The 16,065-nt window shown below is 47.8% G+C and overlaps 7 protein-coding genes across 15 annotated transcripts; 3 read left to right on the top strand and 4 right to left on the bottom strand.

Annotated features, from left to right (window-relative positions):
• Positions 1–161: 161 nt before the first annotated feature.
• Positions 162–2,514, bottom strand: LOC120447150 (aquaporin-11). The gene is made up of 4 exons (XM_039628598.2): positions 2,375–2,514; positions 1,588–1,768; positions 849–1,262; positions 162–758 (listed from the first exon to the last, which is right to left on the bottom strand). Exons 2-4 carry the CDS (start codon positions 1,763–1,765, stop codon positions 544–546), a joined length of 807 nt encoding a protein of 268 aa, XP_039484532.1. The 5' UTR covers positions 1,766–1,768; positions 2,375–2,514; the 3' UTR covers positions 162–543.
• A 179-nt stretch (positions 2,515–2,693) lies between these two features.
• Positions 2,694–3,783, top strand: LOC120447152 (transmembrane protein 186). The gene is made up of 2 exons (XM_039628602.1): positions 2,694–2,876; positions 2,941–3,783. Coding segments are annotated over exons 1-2 (615 nt in total). The 5' UTR covers positions 2,694–2,875; the 3' UTR covers positions 3,555–3,783.
• On the bottom strand, positions 3,705–7,413 carry LOC120447145 (organic cation transporter protein). 8 transcript variants are annotated; one of them, XM_039628589.1, is made up of 9 exons: positions 7,056–7,413; positions 5,530–6,152; positions 4,758–5,475; positions 4,601–4,694; positions 4,356–4,412; positions 4,162–4,262; positions 4,021–4,101; positions 3,852–3,962; positions 3,742–3,796 (listed from the first exon to the last, which is right to left on the bottom strand). In XM_039628589.1, the coding sequence occupies exons 2-9, from the start codon at positions 6,084–6,086 to the stop codon at positions 3,767–3,769; spliced, it is 1,749 nt and encodes a 582-aa protein (XP_039484523.1). In that variant the 5' UTR covers positions 6,087–6,152; positions 7,056–7,413; the 3' UTR covers positions 3,742–3,766. The 8 variants fall into 8 exon arrangements, with proteins under 8 accessions (XP_039484519.1, XP_039484518.1, XP_039484521.1 ...); XM_039628585.2 differs by having other exon boundaries at positions 3,705–3,962; XM_039628588.1 differs by having other exon boundaries at positions 4,758–6,152.
• Positions 7,414–7,529: 116 nt separating this feature from the next.
• Positions 7,530–8,312, bottom strand: LOC120447154 (UPF0587 protein CG4646). Its single transcript, XM_039628606.1, has 2 exons — positions 7,972–8,312; positions 7,530–7,909 (listed from the first exon to the last, which is right to left on the bottom strand). The coding sequence occupies exons 1-2, from the start codon at positions 8,222–8,224 to the stop codon at positions 7,671–7,673; spliced, it is 492 nt and encodes a 163-aa protein (XP_039484540.1). The 5' UTR covers positions 8,225–8,312; the 3' UTR covers positions 7,530–7,670.
• Positions 8,313–8,318: 6 nt separating this feature from the next.
• LOC120447157 (COP9 signalosome complex subunit 9 homolog) lies at positions 8,319–8,881 on the top strand. Its single transcript, XM_039628609.2, has 2 exons — positions 8,319–8,479; positions 8,620–8,881. The coding sequence occupies exons 1-2, from the start codon at positions 8,402–8,404 to the stop codon at positions 8,755–8,757; spliced, it is 216 nt and encodes a 71-aa protein (XP_039484543.1). The 5' UTR covers positions 8,319–8,401; the 3' UTR covers positions 8,758–8,881.
• LOC120447151 (F-box/SPRY domain-containing protein 1) lies at positions 8,796–10,307 on the bottom strand. 2 transcript variants are annotated; one of them, XM_039628600.2, is made up of 4 exons: positions 10,158–10,307; positions 9,704–10,073; positions 9,286–9,650; positions 8,796–9,226 (listed from the first exon to the last, which is right to left on the bottom strand). In XM_039628600.2, exons 2-4 carry the CDS (start codon positions 10,009–10,011, stop codon positions 9,132–9,134), a joined length of 768 nt encoding a protein of 255 aa, XP_039484534.1. In that variant the 5' UTR covers positions 10,012–10,073; positions 10,158–10,307; the 3' UTR covers positions 8,796–9,131. The 2 variants fall into 2 exon arrangements, with proteins under 2 accessions (XP_039484534.1, XP_039484533.1); XM_039628599.2 differs by lacking the exon at positions 10,158–10,307 and having other exon boundaries at positions 9,704–10,151.
• A 246-nt stretch (positions 10,308–10,553) lies between these two features.
• On the top strand, positions 10,554–15,936 carry LOC120447147 (transcription factor Dp). Its single transcript, XM_039628593.2, has 9 exons — positions 10,554–11,234; positions 13,633–13,790; positions 13,854–13,920; positions 13,993–14,119; positions 14,183–14,516; positions 14,585–14,820; positions 14,878–14,960; positions 15,024–15,107; positions 15,168–15,936. The coding sequence occupies exons 1-9, from the start codon at positions 11,168–11,170 to the stop codon at positions 15,350–15,352; spliced, it is 1,341 nt and encodes a 446-aa protein (XP_039484527.1). The 5' UTR covers positions 10,554–11,167; the 3' UTR covers positions 15,353–15,936.
• Positions 15,937–16,065: the final 129 nt, after the last annotated feature.

Genomic DNA, 16,065 nt, shown 5'->3' with positions numbered 1-16,065 from the left:
GATTTTCACAAGCGTACTTGATTCCGAATCCAATCCGATAATCCGATTGCTAAGTTTATTCCGAGATCGACGGGCTATAGGAAGATATGTGGGGCGCTAGTACCATAAAATGTATCTAACAGATAGTTGCTAGCAACACGGATCAAAACGAAGCGACAAGATCGGGTGCATCCGCAACTAATGTTTCGGCAACATGATGCTTGTATACATTTTATTGTTTTTCGCAAAACATTAACAAATTTGTTCTACTTATAGTGACATAGTGATATAGTGCATAGTGACAGAATACATATAAATATACACATATATATTTTCTATGTATATATTAAAGCCCAATTCCTTCTGTTCATGTGCGCCAGAATGTTAATTTAATATAGCTCAGCATGGAGCGATGATGTTCTCTTTTGTAAGAGGAAAGAGGGTGGAGGGAATCTCAAACTGTGTAGTCGGTGCCCCAAACAATAGCATTCCATATCGTATTCGACATGCCATGTCTACCTAGATATCGGCGGATACGCGAAATAAAAGGGCTGAATTTCGGGCTTATTCCTGCTTCGACTTGGACTTGGACGCCGCCTCCTCGCCGAGCAGGAGGCGTCGCACCGCGGGCACCTTGAAGACCGGAATGGAGAGCACGGCGCCAGCACAAGCGCCAATCCAGTAGACGATGATGTGCTCCAGGTGGGTGTGGCCGCGACAGCCCCACTTAAGGGCGGTGGCCAGGACGGGATTGAAGTAGCCGCCGGAGAAGTTGAAGGCTGCAAGCAGGACATAGTTAAAGGCGTAAACTACTTAGGAGACCAGCAGTGGGCAGGCGGATCGGATCGAACAAGCGCTACGCCACTCACCTGCCACGACCAGGCTGGTGCCGATGAAGGAGTCGATGTAGCTCCCGAACCGTGGCTCCTTCTCACTGATCGTCTTCGAGGCCAGGCGGCACAGCAGCGTGGCCACGCCCTCGATGACCGCCCCCAAGTAGGGGCTGACCTGCAGATCGGCGTTGCAGGCCTCGAACGCCCGTCCACGATGGGTCTCGGCCAGCTCCAGCCACCAGAAGACCTGCACCACGCGGTACACACAGCAGCCGCCCATCAGCTCGGCCCAGCTGCGCAGGGCCATCTCCTTGAAGCTGGTGCGACCCTCCACCACGTCCTCCATGTGGGTGTAGGGGCAGGCGGAGGCGTCGCCCCACACGCGGCCCCACCAGATGGTCAGCAGGAACAGGCAGACGGCGTACATGGACACTCCGAAGTTGTCGGCCACTGCGGGGAGCATTGAAAGCGAAAGTCTTCCGTTGAGTGCCGCAGTTTTAAATGACATGATCACACTTTCTAGTTGCTGAGTTATTACTCATACGTACTGTTGCCTTTGACAACAAATTTTCATACTATATTTATGTACAATTTATCCAAATTGTATTCCCGCACATACTTGACTATTCTTATCATCAACTGAGGAGTTGGAGGAAGGATTTATTATAAAGTATTCAAGCTGGCTTACGTAGCGTATGAGTAATTTTCACAGATTCCACATCCTTTGGAAACGACGATTGAAATCAAATAATCGGTTTCCAAACCTTCTACTCACCAATAATCAGCTCGAAGCAGCAGGCGCACAGCTCGGCGGCGGCGATGGCCTCGTTGATGAGGATGGGAACCAAGCCCTCACGGGTCACCAGTCGCCGGCAGATCACCCGAGCGATTTGGGCCAGAGCACAGCAGCCCACCATGAAGAGGGCGCTGATCCCGAGCGCTGTCGTCGACATGTCCTGCGTTTTGGAAGGACACTTCTAAAATACTTTTGGTTTTAGCTGCTTTATTATAAGTGCATGTAGCACCGATCAGTTAACCAGTTAGATCTGAAGTTTTAATTAACAAGTACTGCTTAGGCTTACATGAAAGACTTTCTTTAGTTATATTTGTTCATTTCGTTTTTCGAAGTTGATATTTGTGCAAATCATCAACAAATTTTAAGCTATATTTGAGTAGCTATACATTTCCCAAAAGTTACTGTAATACCTAAACTAAATAAAAATATATTTCCACCGCGACCAAACCTTTTAAATGGCTAATGCTTGTGACCCTTTAATCAAGGCCTTCTTATCTCCTGAACCTTGAACAATTTGCATGTTGAAAAATATTGCACACCAGTGCGTTTGTGTGCAAAAGAACTATTTCCGAATGCAGTGCACAAGCGAGATATCTAAAAATAAATGTTTTGACTGAGTCTTGACCGCGAAAAGAAAGCCAAATAAACACAAGTAGTTGGAAAATGTTGGATGCTGCTGCAACGATTGTCTACGAAATTTGGATACTCAGAACTGGCAGTCGACTACCCGACTGTTCCATGTTTTTGGACATGTGTATGCACATACTTCGCAATTGTAAAAGATGAACTTCGTTAAATTAGATTAACGAACTGGCGGAGGATCGCGTTGGGAGGCTGTGAGAACTGTGCGACGACTGAGGCCTAGTACAAGTGCCTTATTTATTGATCACTCTCTGTGCGCCGGGAAATCATCTGGCTCTGCTATATTTATCCACTGGGTCCTGACGTAATATCTCACTTGTGTGCCATGCTCTCCATGCTCGCCCATTTTCAAAAAGTAACCGCCGTTTGCTGAGCGACGCTGGGCAGCACTGGCACGGCGGCACCTGGGTTATCGATAGACAGCTGCCAGCTGATTGGCTTTAGGTACCGTTCACACGTGCGTTTGTTTATTATGCAAGGCATGTTAGTAAATAATGATCTTAAGACGGATAACTATAACATAAAGTGCGAATCTAAATATACGCGTTAGGTCGAGAAAAGCAGTTTTACGAAAACCAAACATTTTGATCAAATTACTCAGCCCAAACACCCACAAATCAATGAAAGTGAGTTGAGTTCGCCACACAACCATAATGTTTGTAACTTTAAATCGCAAATTGATTATTTTAGTGCTGGAGCTGCTGAGTCGGGTCAGTCCTGCTAGATTGCCATGGAGGAGCTGCATGTCCCTAGCCATTCAGCCGGCGCAGAGACGCCGCTTCGCAACAGAAGCGGCCGGAAAAAGTGCGGACCACGAAAACGCCGGATTCACCGAATGGCGAACCGTCTATAGTCTGCCGAGCATAAGGATCGTGGCCGCATTTAGTAAGCTGAAAGTCTACCAGGCTGCCGTCACGGCTGCCGGAACGCCCATTGTCTTCGCCCTGGGCAGCGCCGGACAGCTAAGCACGGACGCACTGGCCATCTACGCAGCCGTGGGCGTCACCGGCCTGATCACCCTCACACTCGCCAGCTACGCGGCCTCCAATCTCGTGGGCTTCGTCTACGTGAACGAGCAGCAGGATCTGCTCAAACTGGCCTACGTGGACTTCTGGGGACGGCGACAGGAGGCACTCGTGGACACCGATGATGTGCTGCCCAGCTGGGAGCAGGGAAGTCCGTCCCGACTGCGATTTGTTTCGCCCATCTGCCTGCGCAGCGATCCCAAACGGCGGTATAAGCTTCTCAATCGCTTTGGCCATGTCAGTGATCCCCAGTTGTTCGAGGGCCTCTTTGGAGATTGAATCGATCGATAGATAGTTTTAGGCAATTGTTATACCGGAGACACCCAATTGTTAGTATCTAAATTACAAAATCATGTCCAAGAGCCACATGCGTGTTGTGTTCGATGCTCAACCTTTAAGGTCAGTAATCCTTTTGTATGCCATACTTTATTACGAGTATTTTTTAGGCTCAGCAACATGCGTTTTAAGAAAAATATAGGCTGCTGTATGAATCATTTCCCCAATGCAATCGCCTCTTCTACCTGTGGAGATGGGAAAGTTTAACACTGTGGTTCCAACACTTCGGGAGATACTTGCCGTATCGGGTAGTTTTTGGTTGAAGGTTTCCGGCAGCAACAGCGAAATAAGTCCAGCCACAAGCGATAAGCTCCCGAAAAGAAGCAGAGGTAGTGGGTCATAGTAAGAAGCCTGCCGAGATTTCAATGAGTTGTCAAAAGGGTTCCCTTCAATTCAGAACTTAACTTACCAATAGAGGCACAAATGGAGCCAGCATCGCACCGAAGCGGGCAAATGTGGACATGACACCAACGCCGCCGCTCCTAATGACCTATGATAAAGGAAATCGAAACTAATCTGCTGAGTTGGGCCAACTAAATGAGCTATGTACCGTGGGCATCATTTCCGCAGTGAATGTGTAGATAACAGCGAAGGAGGAGGTGATGCCCAGTTTTCCGACAAGGAAGAGCGTCACAACCAGCCAGTCGGCACCTAGAAAACAAGGTGCTTATTATGGCCAGATAAACAGGAGGTATGTTAAAGCGCTAAGCTTTCCGATCTTGAATCGGAATCTAGGCAACTCACAACTCCACGAGTGCCTACTCTCGCCTCCAGTTGGGCAGGGAATCCAATCTCCTTGCGCTTAGCGTGTATGCATGGGGATTTAGATCGTTATTATTAAACTACCCTTGATGAAATGAATGCCAGTCTAGTTGTGCTAAGCCAACTTCTAGCTGGCCAAAGCTTCGTATGAGTAATATTTAATGACTAAAGATCTCAACGTTCAGGGTAACTGCCGATCGTGATCTGATTCATTATCTGATTCTTACCTAGTGTGACGAATCCGCTGGCCACACACGTGATGGAGCAGAGCAGCAAGGATCCTGAAAGTGCCATGCGTCGGCCAAATCTCCGTAGGAACAGCTACTGGCGGAGGATTAGGGGTGGGATTAGTAGCGGTTCCGGACGAAGGCGGTGTCAACCTACCCAGGCGAGGCTGTAGCCAGGAATCTCAACGAGGCAAACCAGGGCGAAGTTCAGGTACTTGTTGCCACTGAGACTGGTGGCGTTGAGCGAAAGTCCATAGTAGACGATGGCATTGACGGCCCAAGTGAGCAGCAGAATGGCGTATCTGCCCATCAAAATGGGAGAGCCCGCCACCTCCTTGATGGCCAACCAGATCTTGTCATCCTTCCGCACGTCCTGGCCACCCTCGACATCAGTCTCAGGGCTGGCTTCCGCTTCCAGCTCCTGCTGTTTGAAGCTGGCCATCAGCTCGACGGAGATGTCTCGCCGGTTAACCTTGGCCGCCCGCCGGATGATGACACCCGCTTGCTCCCGCCGATTACGGGCCAGCAGCCAACGAACGGACTCCGGTACCAGCCAGAAGTAGGCCACGCAGATGAGCGGTGGTAGCGAGAGCGCCAGCTGCAATTGCCGCCAGTCGGGCAGGAAAACGGACAGGCCAAGGAGCGCCTCGCCCACGGCATAGAAGTAGTTGAGCACGATGGAGGACATCTCACGCTTGCGCGGTCCGACCATTTCCACTCCGATGATGAAGGCGAGCGGGTAAATACCGGAAGTGCCCACCGCATTCAACAAGGCGAAGACCAGGAAACTTATGTAGTCCCAGGACAGCGCCTGCGCCACTCCCGTCAGCGCCATGAACACGATGCAGAACAGGAAGATGTGCTTGCGTCCATATCTAAAATAGGTGTATGTAGACCATAAACATAAATGGTAAGCAGTCGGTGCATACCGATCGGCAAGGTATCCGGAGAGAGCTGTTCCCACAACCAGGCCGGCAAAGTGCACAGTGCCCACGAAGGCCAGCTTCCAGAGATTCTCCTGGCAGTGCATTCCCCACTGCTGCACAATGGTTCGCTCCGAACTGCCGTACACGAACTGATGGCACCTCTCCGTTTCCGCCGTGAAATTCGCAGACGAGCACTGATCCAAAGGCCACGACCTCCAAGGCTCTGAGGTTGATGCAAAGTGGCTTCCGTTCGCCACGAACCTTTCACAGATGGACGGCGTAAATTGGCCCCGCTTGCTCCAGCTGCCGGGCACGGCGATCGACACCCAATCCGCTCCATAGTCCGCATCCTCCACCTTATCGCACTCGGGCACGTAGCATCGGTAGGTCGGCGAACCTGCCGTGAACACATACGACAGGCTGTTGGCGGCCGCAAAAAGTACGGGCAGGCATATGAGCAGATAGTTCCGTCGCTGAAAGCGTCCGAATTCTCCGATCTCGGCTAGAATGTCGTCAAAGTCCAGGACGGCAGACGCCGCAGCTGCCGCTGGAGCTGACATTCTGAAGTGAGTGGTGAGGGGTGAGTGGGTTTAAGCCCAAGGATTCCGGATTTTACGGCGCTTGACCTGCGATTACCATAGCTAATTAATAGGCATTCTAATGTTGACCACGCGTTTTCGAGGGTGTATATATAGAAGGTGTGCAGCAGATCAGAAATAGAAATGCGTGTACAATAAACTTTTGAAAAAGTCCAGCGGCCGGTATCTATGCTATCTTAAAAAAATTTAAAACAATTTTTGCTAAAAATGAAAGCCCCTGTGTCGATAAATACTCCATTGAAAATTTAATAAATTAACTTATATGTAAAGCAAAATGGCCGGAACGTAATTAAAAACCTCAAGAACTTTTAAAACGTTTTCTAAAATTCTAGAAATTTAAAAAGGCTTTCTTTATATTTTTAAACAAATGAGATAGAAAATCAAGCTAATGAGTCTATGTAGAAGACATAAAAGTCGTTCATTCTTCATTATGTTAAACATTAAGATCGATGGATTGACAGTTTGATCTTGTTGACTTAAACAAAACACCACTCAATGTAAAAAGTGACCAATTAGTTGCCGGAATTTATATGCAGGCACGCAATCCAATCATTGTCAATTGAGATAAAATGCTGCATCCCAGAAAGCGAAGTGTTGTAATGGGAATGGGAATAAGTCTTCCAAGTGTTGCAGTTAACAACTGGAGAAGATGCATGATTGAAGCGTGCCAGCCTAGAATCATGCATAATGGATGAACCGTGTGGGAAGTGGCCAGGGGTAAAGCGCTCGATATGAACATTCCATGTCACGTACTTTCGCAAAGGTCAGGGCTCGGATTGGTGGGAACCTATGCAGGCTGCTGAACTACGTCGCCCAAAGGTCCAGATAAGACTGCCCCCATTATCTAATCACTGAGAGGTTTAATGATGCACCTGGTGACGCTGGCTGACGGCACTCGCTCACCAGACGGCATAATTAGCGGAGACTCACCGGCTAGACACTCGGCAGGTGGTCGTAAGGTGATTCAAAGGGTCACCATTCACAAAATATTACGCGCCTTTTCCAACGATATCCGGTTCCGGCAACTGGCTTCGAATTCCGTATCCGGTCCGTATCGCTCGCAGTCTGGCGAAATACTGAATAGTCGAATTGTCTTGAGAAATCAAGTGCAAACGCACACAGAGAGGCAAACACAATTGCTACAAGTGCTACATATATCTTCGTGCTCAATCTGAAATCAAAGTAGCCGGCATATTAAAATCGATACCGAGAGAAAACCGTGCAGAGAGTTTGTGGGATACTTTCTCTTACCGCGAAAGCGGCTAAGAGAATCGCACGATGATCACACATAATATTTGAAATATTTCTGGGAAACTTCTGTATTGTAAGTAGAAAAACGATTAAACATATTTTTAAAACCGCAATCAAAATCAACAGAAGTATTGAATATCTTAAAAATGGTCATTTATGGTTAACAAAACAATTCAAAATCCATTTTTATTTACTTAAAGGATGTTTGTTTTTGAGTGTCGTGGCTTTTATATTTATTAGTTTAAGGCGTAAGCCCAATATCAAATAGATCCTAGGCAAAATGAAGCAACGGATTCACTTCTTCAGCTTGATGAACTTCGAGGCGAACTCGTAAATGCCCACAGAGTTGTTGTTCTTCTGGTCGTACTCCACCCAATCGTCCTCGGAGAGGTCTACCTCCTCGAACTGCTGGCCATTTTCAGCGGATGAGACGCGCCATCCGACCCGGGGCGAGAATTCGACGGGCTCTGCGCCTCGGCACTCAAAGACCACGATGGTCTTGTATCCTCCAGAATCGTCCGCCGTGTAAGGAGCTGTGAGGATGGTATAACTCAGGAGATCACTGGGAGTTCGTTACGCAAAACAAACCACCTACCATTCGACCTATCCACGATGTCAATGCTGTTCTCGCGGCTGCACATCTTGCACTTCATGAAAAAGTTAAAGCCGGCCGCATTGCGCGAATCCTGCTGCACACGTTCGGATTCGGTGATATCGTGCCATTTGTCCGACTGCTCGCCGCAGTTGCTGCACTTCAGTTTCAAGAAGAAGGAGTAGTCCGGATGACACGTCTCCAACTTGTCTACGTTCTCCAGCGTGGCGGAAACCTGTAGGCCCACACGCACCATTTTTATAAAATTTGTTATTTATATTTCAGCAACTAGCAGCAATCAGCTGCTTGGCAGGGTTGCCGGATGGCCACCTTTTTCTGTCTGTCACTGCAGTGGCAACGCCATCAGCCAAGTACATTTTCTGCGCAAAACAAAGCATTAAAAAGTTAGTTGGAAACTAAAATATAATTAAGTATGGATTTAAACATGAAACCCTCTCTGGCTGCCGACGAAATGTTTTCCGAAGGCCCCGGCTACATGGAAATGGACGAGGTAAGTCCTCAAACAGGGCTTCCAATCGAAAAACATGGTTGTGGCAAACCTTGTTTATACTTGTAGACATTACAATTTTTAGAATTTACTTTCATAATCCCAATGCTAACCTAGTTTGTTCTTATATTGTATTCCGTTAGTCCGGCGGAGCCACAGGAATGATGATGGACCACCTGCCGTCCAACGATAAGCACGTCCACGCTGACTTCTACAACGATTTCGATGATCTATTCGACGACGACAACTGGGCCAAGATGAAATCCGATGGGAAACAGTAGGCGCCACCGCTCAATGAATGGATTGAAAGAAATGTGTCTGCAATTCGTTCTTTTGTCTGTAATTTTACTTGCGCAATCATCAGCGATCTTCGGTGTATAAAAAATTGCTGCAACTATTGTTTAATCGCTATAATATTATATTCATTTGGTTCGTATAACTAACGTAAATTGCCATGTGAAGATAGTGCCGAGGTGGATATGAACTTTGGCGTAGCGTAAATCAACAAAATTCATAATTTTGTACAAAAAAACGAAACTAGTAACTAAATTTATCGAGCTGAGTTGCAGGTGGAATGAAGCAATCATAATTAAGATAAATACAAATGTACACAATAACCTAGAGGATCCGTTGAAGTTGTAGGTCCTCTGCGAAGCTATCCGTCCAACGGGGTGCCGAGATAAACCATCGAGACCTCCGTATTGCCGTAGACAGCGGATACTGTGGGGTAGAGGTTCTTGTCCGGCAGGCCTGCAAAGTACAAGTTTATAGAATCAGAATGTTGGTACCATCGGAGTATTTCGAATTACCCCGGAAGGCCACACCAAGAAACTCGTAGTTCTTCTCGAACGACAACGTGTTGTCCTCGCAGTCCAGGATAACGCGTATCCGCTCGCCCACTTGGTACTTGGGTGCGTTGTTCAGGAGCGGGTAACTGCCCTGCATGTCGCCGTTGTGCAGCAGGTGGTTCTCGACGAGATTCCAGCCCCAGCTCTGGTCGTCAGAGCCGAGAAGGGCCACATAGCCGTGACACTGCAGAGCCGCCTCCTTGGTAGATATGCCGATGACGGCTACGGTGCCCAGTGGTCCCTCCCATATCACCTCCCAGGTGTGACGACCGTGCCGGAATCCGATTTTGCTCCGGGCCGCGTCTGTGCTCTGGGCCACGGGATTGCTGCGGCAATGGAAGGATACATTAAGCCAGCTCTAGCCACACAAAAGACCTACCGATGCAGTGTGAATCCATTTGGCTTGATGTACACATTCCGCGAACAGTCGTTAGGGCTCCAGGCGTGAAAATAGGCCCGCAGCTTCGTCTTGTATGTGGAGACGGAGGCCAGCAGGTCCGATTTGAGGGCCTCCTTGGGCAGCTTGTTTAGGCAGTGCCAGCGCCAGACGTCGCTGTTCTCGTCGTTAAGGAAGTGATACCAACTTTTGCACACTTGAGAGCAATGACTGAGGTCCTCCAGCTCCAGGTAGGAGAAGATCACCTCCAGCACATTGTAGTTGCACAGCGCCGCCACAGGATCAACCATTGTGTGCGTCTGCTCCGCTGCTGGGCTGCTTGTATATAGCTGCTGCTTGGATTTACCCGTTCCTTTTTATTGTCATTTTTCCACACCAACCAAATGGGAAAAATGCAAGGTGACCGTTGGTGGACTGCAAGCGAAATACCACTCACCTGGACAAAGTGGCAACTTTGTTTACATCCGCGACCAGTGCGAAAAAGCGACCGCGGCAAACAGCTGCTTACAACACTGCGTAAATTGATGTGTAAATTGGCGCGCACTGTCTGCCTTTTTATTCGCACCCGCTGACAGCCTGCTTTGCCCTTTTCACATGAAAACGAAAAACGGCACTTGGTGGACATTTTGTGACCATTTTGCTGCGCTTAGTTGATTGTCATTTTTTCAAACCAAGCAAATGGAGAAAATGCAAGGTGACCGTTGATGGTGTGCCAGCGAAATACCAATCACCTGGACAAAGTGGCAACTTTGTTTACATCCGCGACCAGTGCGGGAAAGCGGCCGCTGCACACAGCTGCTTACAACACTGCGTAAATTGATGCGTAAATTGGCGCGCACTGTCTGCCATTTCATTCGCACCCGCACACAGCCTGCTTTGCCTTTCCCACATGAAAACGAAAAGCAGCACTTGGTGGAAATTTTGTGACCATTTTGCTGCGCTTAGAAATTGCGGAAATACGCGCTGCTGCCTGCCGTTCGAAAGCTAATAGTCCGCCGAATCTTTTGCCACTAACCGCGTTAAAATCCGTGCGCCGCAAGACCTCGAAAAAGTCCACCGAAAAAGGGCCGCCGCTGTGAGTGTGTGTGAGCAACAGAAAAGAAAAAAAAATGCCCTGCCGCTGGAAGTGAAAAATGCGCTCGCCATTTTGACTCGGGCGACACTTATTTTTTGTACAAGTGCGCTCCCCATAGTCGTCGCAATTGTCGTCGTCGTCGTCGTGGTCGTGGTCCGCATCCGGATTTGCACACGTGCCCGTGGGTGCAGTACGTCCACCCGCCCACCCACCGCCGTCGCCCCTTTGCAGCTCTATTTGCCCCGCAGTACACACGTTGCGGCAACGGCACGTAGCACTGCTGTTTCTTTCATTTTTTGGCGGTCCACCTGGTGAGCGGTAAGCGGCAACAACAACAACAGCAAGATCACTTGATCTCCAGCGACCAAAAAATGGCGCATTCGACGAGCGGTACGGTGAAGGCCGATGAGGTGAACTTCTTCTTCCGAAATGAGCACGGTAAGTGGGCGGAAGCGGAATCCTGTGACAGGACTTTGGCTCACGGTGGAGTGGGTGCACTCCCCCTCTCACCACCCCTACCCACACACACACACCCCCATATACACACGCCGACCCACACAGATACGCTACAAAGTTGCATGGGCAGCGTAAAACGCCATCTTTGCTTTTTCGGGTTTCTTTTGCCTACCATATTCATCGTTTGATACGCTTTGCGGGGGGAGACCAGCGAGACGAACCGAAAAGAGTGCTAGGAATTGGCAAAAAGTAATAATAAAAGACAGAGAGACCCCCGCGAAATAACAACTTAAATCGGCGAGCCACCCAGCCCCGCCCCCTTCTACCATCTACGCCCATCGCCCAGTTGGCGCGCTCACTCACACACACGTACGCACACTAGCACGCGCGCGTTTTCTCCCACTTATTTTTTGTTATTTTTTCATTGGGCGGCGAACAGCTGATTACTTCGCCGCTACTGCGAATTCGCTTTGAGGATTTAGCATGAAGTGTAGTAGTGATAAATCGTTGATTTCAGCTACGTACAAAGGTATTATTGTGGGGGACTTGATAAATTCAACGAGAAACCAATGTATCTGAACAGCGTGACATTCTGCCATATCTCAGCGAGTGGGAGAGAGACGGGGCGCAACGCAGAGAGAGATCGGGGTGAGAGAAAAACAGCCACAACAAGAACAACACTGCCACACACACACGTATTCAGCCACGAAGCTGAAGCCCAAAACAGGCGAGCGCAAATAGGTGTAAGCGCTGTACACGTGTGTGGTTGTCCGTCGCCGCGTTTATGCGGCATTTAGCGCAAACCGCAGTAGCCCACTGATTAACTTCATGAGTGTCATTCAGCCAAGACCACAAAATAAGAAAATAAAACATTCTAAATGTGGCTTAAAGTAAGCTATCAAATGTGTTGAAAGGGCAGAGGATTTATTTATCAAATTGACACCCTTATGCATACTTTTAATGTTCTGTTGTAATCGAAGCTATAATATGCAATCCATCATTCCGTTTTTTGTTGAATTTGGTGAGCGCATAAACGCAGTATATAGACCAGTACCAGCGAGGAACCTGGTTTGTAGTTATCTAGTTGACTGATGCAGGCGGACTGTGGAACTGCTTCTCCAATGGCAGGGATTATGGTTGCACCTGCATTTCGGGACCCTGCCTATGAATAGGATAACCCCCGCCGAATTTAAGACTCCCATGGCTACCATCTGGTGGGACAGTCCGACATTTTCTCGTATGGGTATGCCTAAGCCCCCGTGAGTCTGACTCACTTGCAGGTGTGTGTGTGCGTGTGGTGTGCCCGTGGGTGCGGGAGTGTTGGCAGGTATTTTTAGCATTCGACCCTTTGCGGTTTTTGTTTTGGGCATCTTCATCTCCATTCTTCGTTGTCCACCACCTGCTTTGTTGTTATGATTATGCAAATATCGGGCTGGCGACAGGTGAATAATTATTACATCGAAAGAAGACGAAGACCTACAGATCTAAAACTGGTAATGCTTAGAGAAGCCGGTTAGATACGAAACCAGGGGTGCCAAACGAGTAGCTTTAATGGGTTTCATTTTAATTCTGCTTGGATATTATATTATATGTTGCTTTTGAATGGAAATGTCATATCAAATTAGCAGTAATTAATATTTTCTAACAAACCATGTTGCGATCAGTGATATCATGTGTGACTCTTTTGAAAACAGTAAACGGAATTAGTTTGTGTTCTGTTTTCTGAATACCATCTGTTTAGGCTTCTGCTTGCTTTTTGGTCTTCAAATTTTAAGGGAAAGTAATAAGTTTTAATGGGAAACATATTATCGAACTGTATTCAATTCGAGTTTCATTTGAATTCGGATTAATCCGACACATGGACTACCGGTCTTTGATCAACAATCGTGTCAAGTCACGAACTTAAGTATCGAACCATCTCTATTTGGGTAAGGGTCACGTGGTGGCCATCTCTAATGTCCAGGCGATCTGGTTTCGGGTTGTTTATGCTTCTGCATTTTTATCCTTGTCACACCGATTGATACACACGCACACCACCAGCACGTAAGTGTGGGTATACCTTTTAGTATGCGTGTATGTGTGTATGCACCCCAATCTTACTGTTCCGCTGGGCTTTTGTTGTTGTACTCCGACTCCAATGCGCTTCGTTCGCTCCATTCTCTTCACTTCGCTGCGATGAATTCGCCGTGGAAACGGCGAAAACAACGCATCGTTGATAGTACTACACACATACTTAGTTGCTCACTAACACTTCAACACCCATGTGTATCTGTGAAAATACATGCAGTTGCGTTATCAAAGAAGGCATTTTAGTCGCGTGTTATGTGTATATCCGCAACTAAGGAACCTCCGCTTCTTCTTCATATTTCCAACTCCGCAGGACAAATATCCAAAATGCTGAAGCCGGCCCAAACCAGGTCCGAATTGGATGGCGGAAAACCCGTGGCTGTCGTTTACGCCACCACCTCATCCGCGCGCAACAGCGGAAATGCTAGCGGCATCGGCAACGTGGGACGCATGGGCGCCTTTAGTCAGATGGTAAGTGTAAAACGTTCCTCACGTTGCTTGCACTTAGTACCTAACGATCCGCTTAACCCACAGGGCTCCAGTAGTCAGGGGCAGTTTATTCGGCTGCAGGACAACGGACTGTCCATTCCAAAAACAGAAGGTAAACGTTTCTAGCCCTTGGTGATCCTCCTTTTACTAATTTAATTATTTGTTGGTTTCCTCCGAGTAACAGGTACTACCTACACCACCGTTTCGGCGCAGAAGACTTCGAGCGCTGGCAGTGGTCTTTACGACTTGCCCTTGAAGGGAGATCGCTATGTGAAGTTTACGCCAAATCCCATGAAAATGAAATCAAAACTGTGAGTAGAAGCGAACAGAGCAGTTTCTAGGCGGTTACTAAAGTTATGTCCTTTTCCAAACAGCCATGCCATTCAGAGTAACACGTTGCACTCCATGTCCGCCTCATCATCGTCCGTACAAAGGAAACGCAAGCCGGACAAGGCAGGCAAGGGATTGCGTCACTTCTCGATGAAGGTCTGCGAAAAGGTGGAGGAGAAGGGCAAAACCACCTACAATGAGGTGGCCGACGACCTGGTCAGCGAGGAGATGAAGAACAATGCGTACGACAACAACTGTGATCAAAAGAATATCCGACGTCGTGTCTACGATGCGCTCAACGTACTGATGGCAATCAATGTTATTTCCAAGGACAAGAAGGAGATTCGCTGGATAGGACTGCCCGCCAATTCGGCAGAGGTTGGACTAGAGTTCACCATGAGCACCGAACACCATGCTAATGTGATAATGTTGCCCCCTTTCCATAGACATTTCTCGCCCTGGAAGAGGAAAACAGTCAGCGCCGCGAGCGAATCAAACAAAAAAACGAAATGCTGCGCGAAATGATCATGCAGCATGTGGCGTTCAAGGGATTGGTCGAGCGGAACAAGCGGAACGAGAGCCAAGGCGTGGTGCCTTCCCCCAATGCCTCAATCCAGCTACCGTTCATCATCGTGAACACGCACAAGTCCACGAAAATCAACTGCAGTGTGACCAACGACAAGTGAGCATACACTCAGTTGGAGTATGCATGTATTCTATATCACAAATTTCGTTCCAGGTCCGAATACATATTCAAGTTCGACAAAACCTTCGAAATGCACGATGACATTGAGGTCCTTAAGCGCATGGGATTCCTTCTGGGTGAGTGTGTTTTATTTTATGCTGCCAAGATACGAAAGTCATTGCATATGCTATTATTTGCAGGACTGGATAAGGGCGAATGCACGCCGGAGAACATTGAACGAGTCAAGTCGTGGGTGCCCCCAAACCTCGCCAAATATGTTGAAGGTATGGCCTTATAATGCCAATTTCAATTCAATTATAAAGTTTAATTTGTAATTTGCTCAGCCTACGGCTCTGGCAAGACTGGCGAAACCATGTACGAATCGGACGACGAGGACAATGAGTTCAATGGGTACCTGGATGCGGCCAATGAGTCCCAGGGTTTTGCACAACACTCGGCACAACACACCACCGATGGCGAGTTCAAGCTGGAGATGGACGATGACGAGCTGGACGACGATATCGATTGAGCTGATTGTGCCGCCGTCATTGTGCCAGCCATGGCCGATGCGGACCCGGATGCGGATGGAGGTGCAGATGCTGATGCGGAGGACACATTTAGTTTTACGTTTATCAACGCTTTGTTAGGTTTGCCACGGCCCCCTGGATAGGCAGGGGTCGCACTCCACTCCACTCCACACCCAATCCGACCCACCCACACAATTGGTTTTGTTTACTTCTCAATGAGACTCTATTAAATTATACATATATCTCGCAGCGACGAGACAGAATGATTCGGTAGTTCATGTATGTAAGTGTAGTTTGCATACACAGTTTGTACTTGTATCATTGAAGATTTATGTTTAAGCTCAAACGTTTTTAAAATAATTTGTCTAGTTAAGCAGAACGCGTATTTTAGTTCAAACCACAATTCACATATGGCAATACCGCGAAACCACAGGCCCAGACTAATGTTCACTCTCTACTTAGTTGTTATCAGTCTCCCTTTCCCCTTAATGGCCTTTTCATGTTTGGGTAGGCTTAAGCAAAAGCGATAATGTTATGGGTAATTGTCTCTTAATAATATAATATACCAAAACTGTACACAACCGCAGTGAAATGCAATTATTTTTAGAATGCCACGAGCAGTTTGAACTGCAGACAAGAGCAAACATATGAAATATGTTTAATTTGCTAACACCCTTCGACAGAGCGATTGTTTTAGATTCTCAAAACCCACAAT

Source organism: Drosophila santomea, chromosome 2R (assembly GCF_016746245.2).
Source record: "Drosophila santomea strain STO CAGO 1482 chromosome 2R, Prin_Dsan_1.1, whole genome shotgun sequence".
NCBI lineage: Eukaryota > Metazoa > Arthropoda > Insecta > Diptera > Drosophilidae > Drosophila > Drosophila santomea.
The sequence above is the reverse complement of the archived record's forward strand: the minus strand, read 5'-3'. Positions and strand labels throughout refer to the sequence as shown.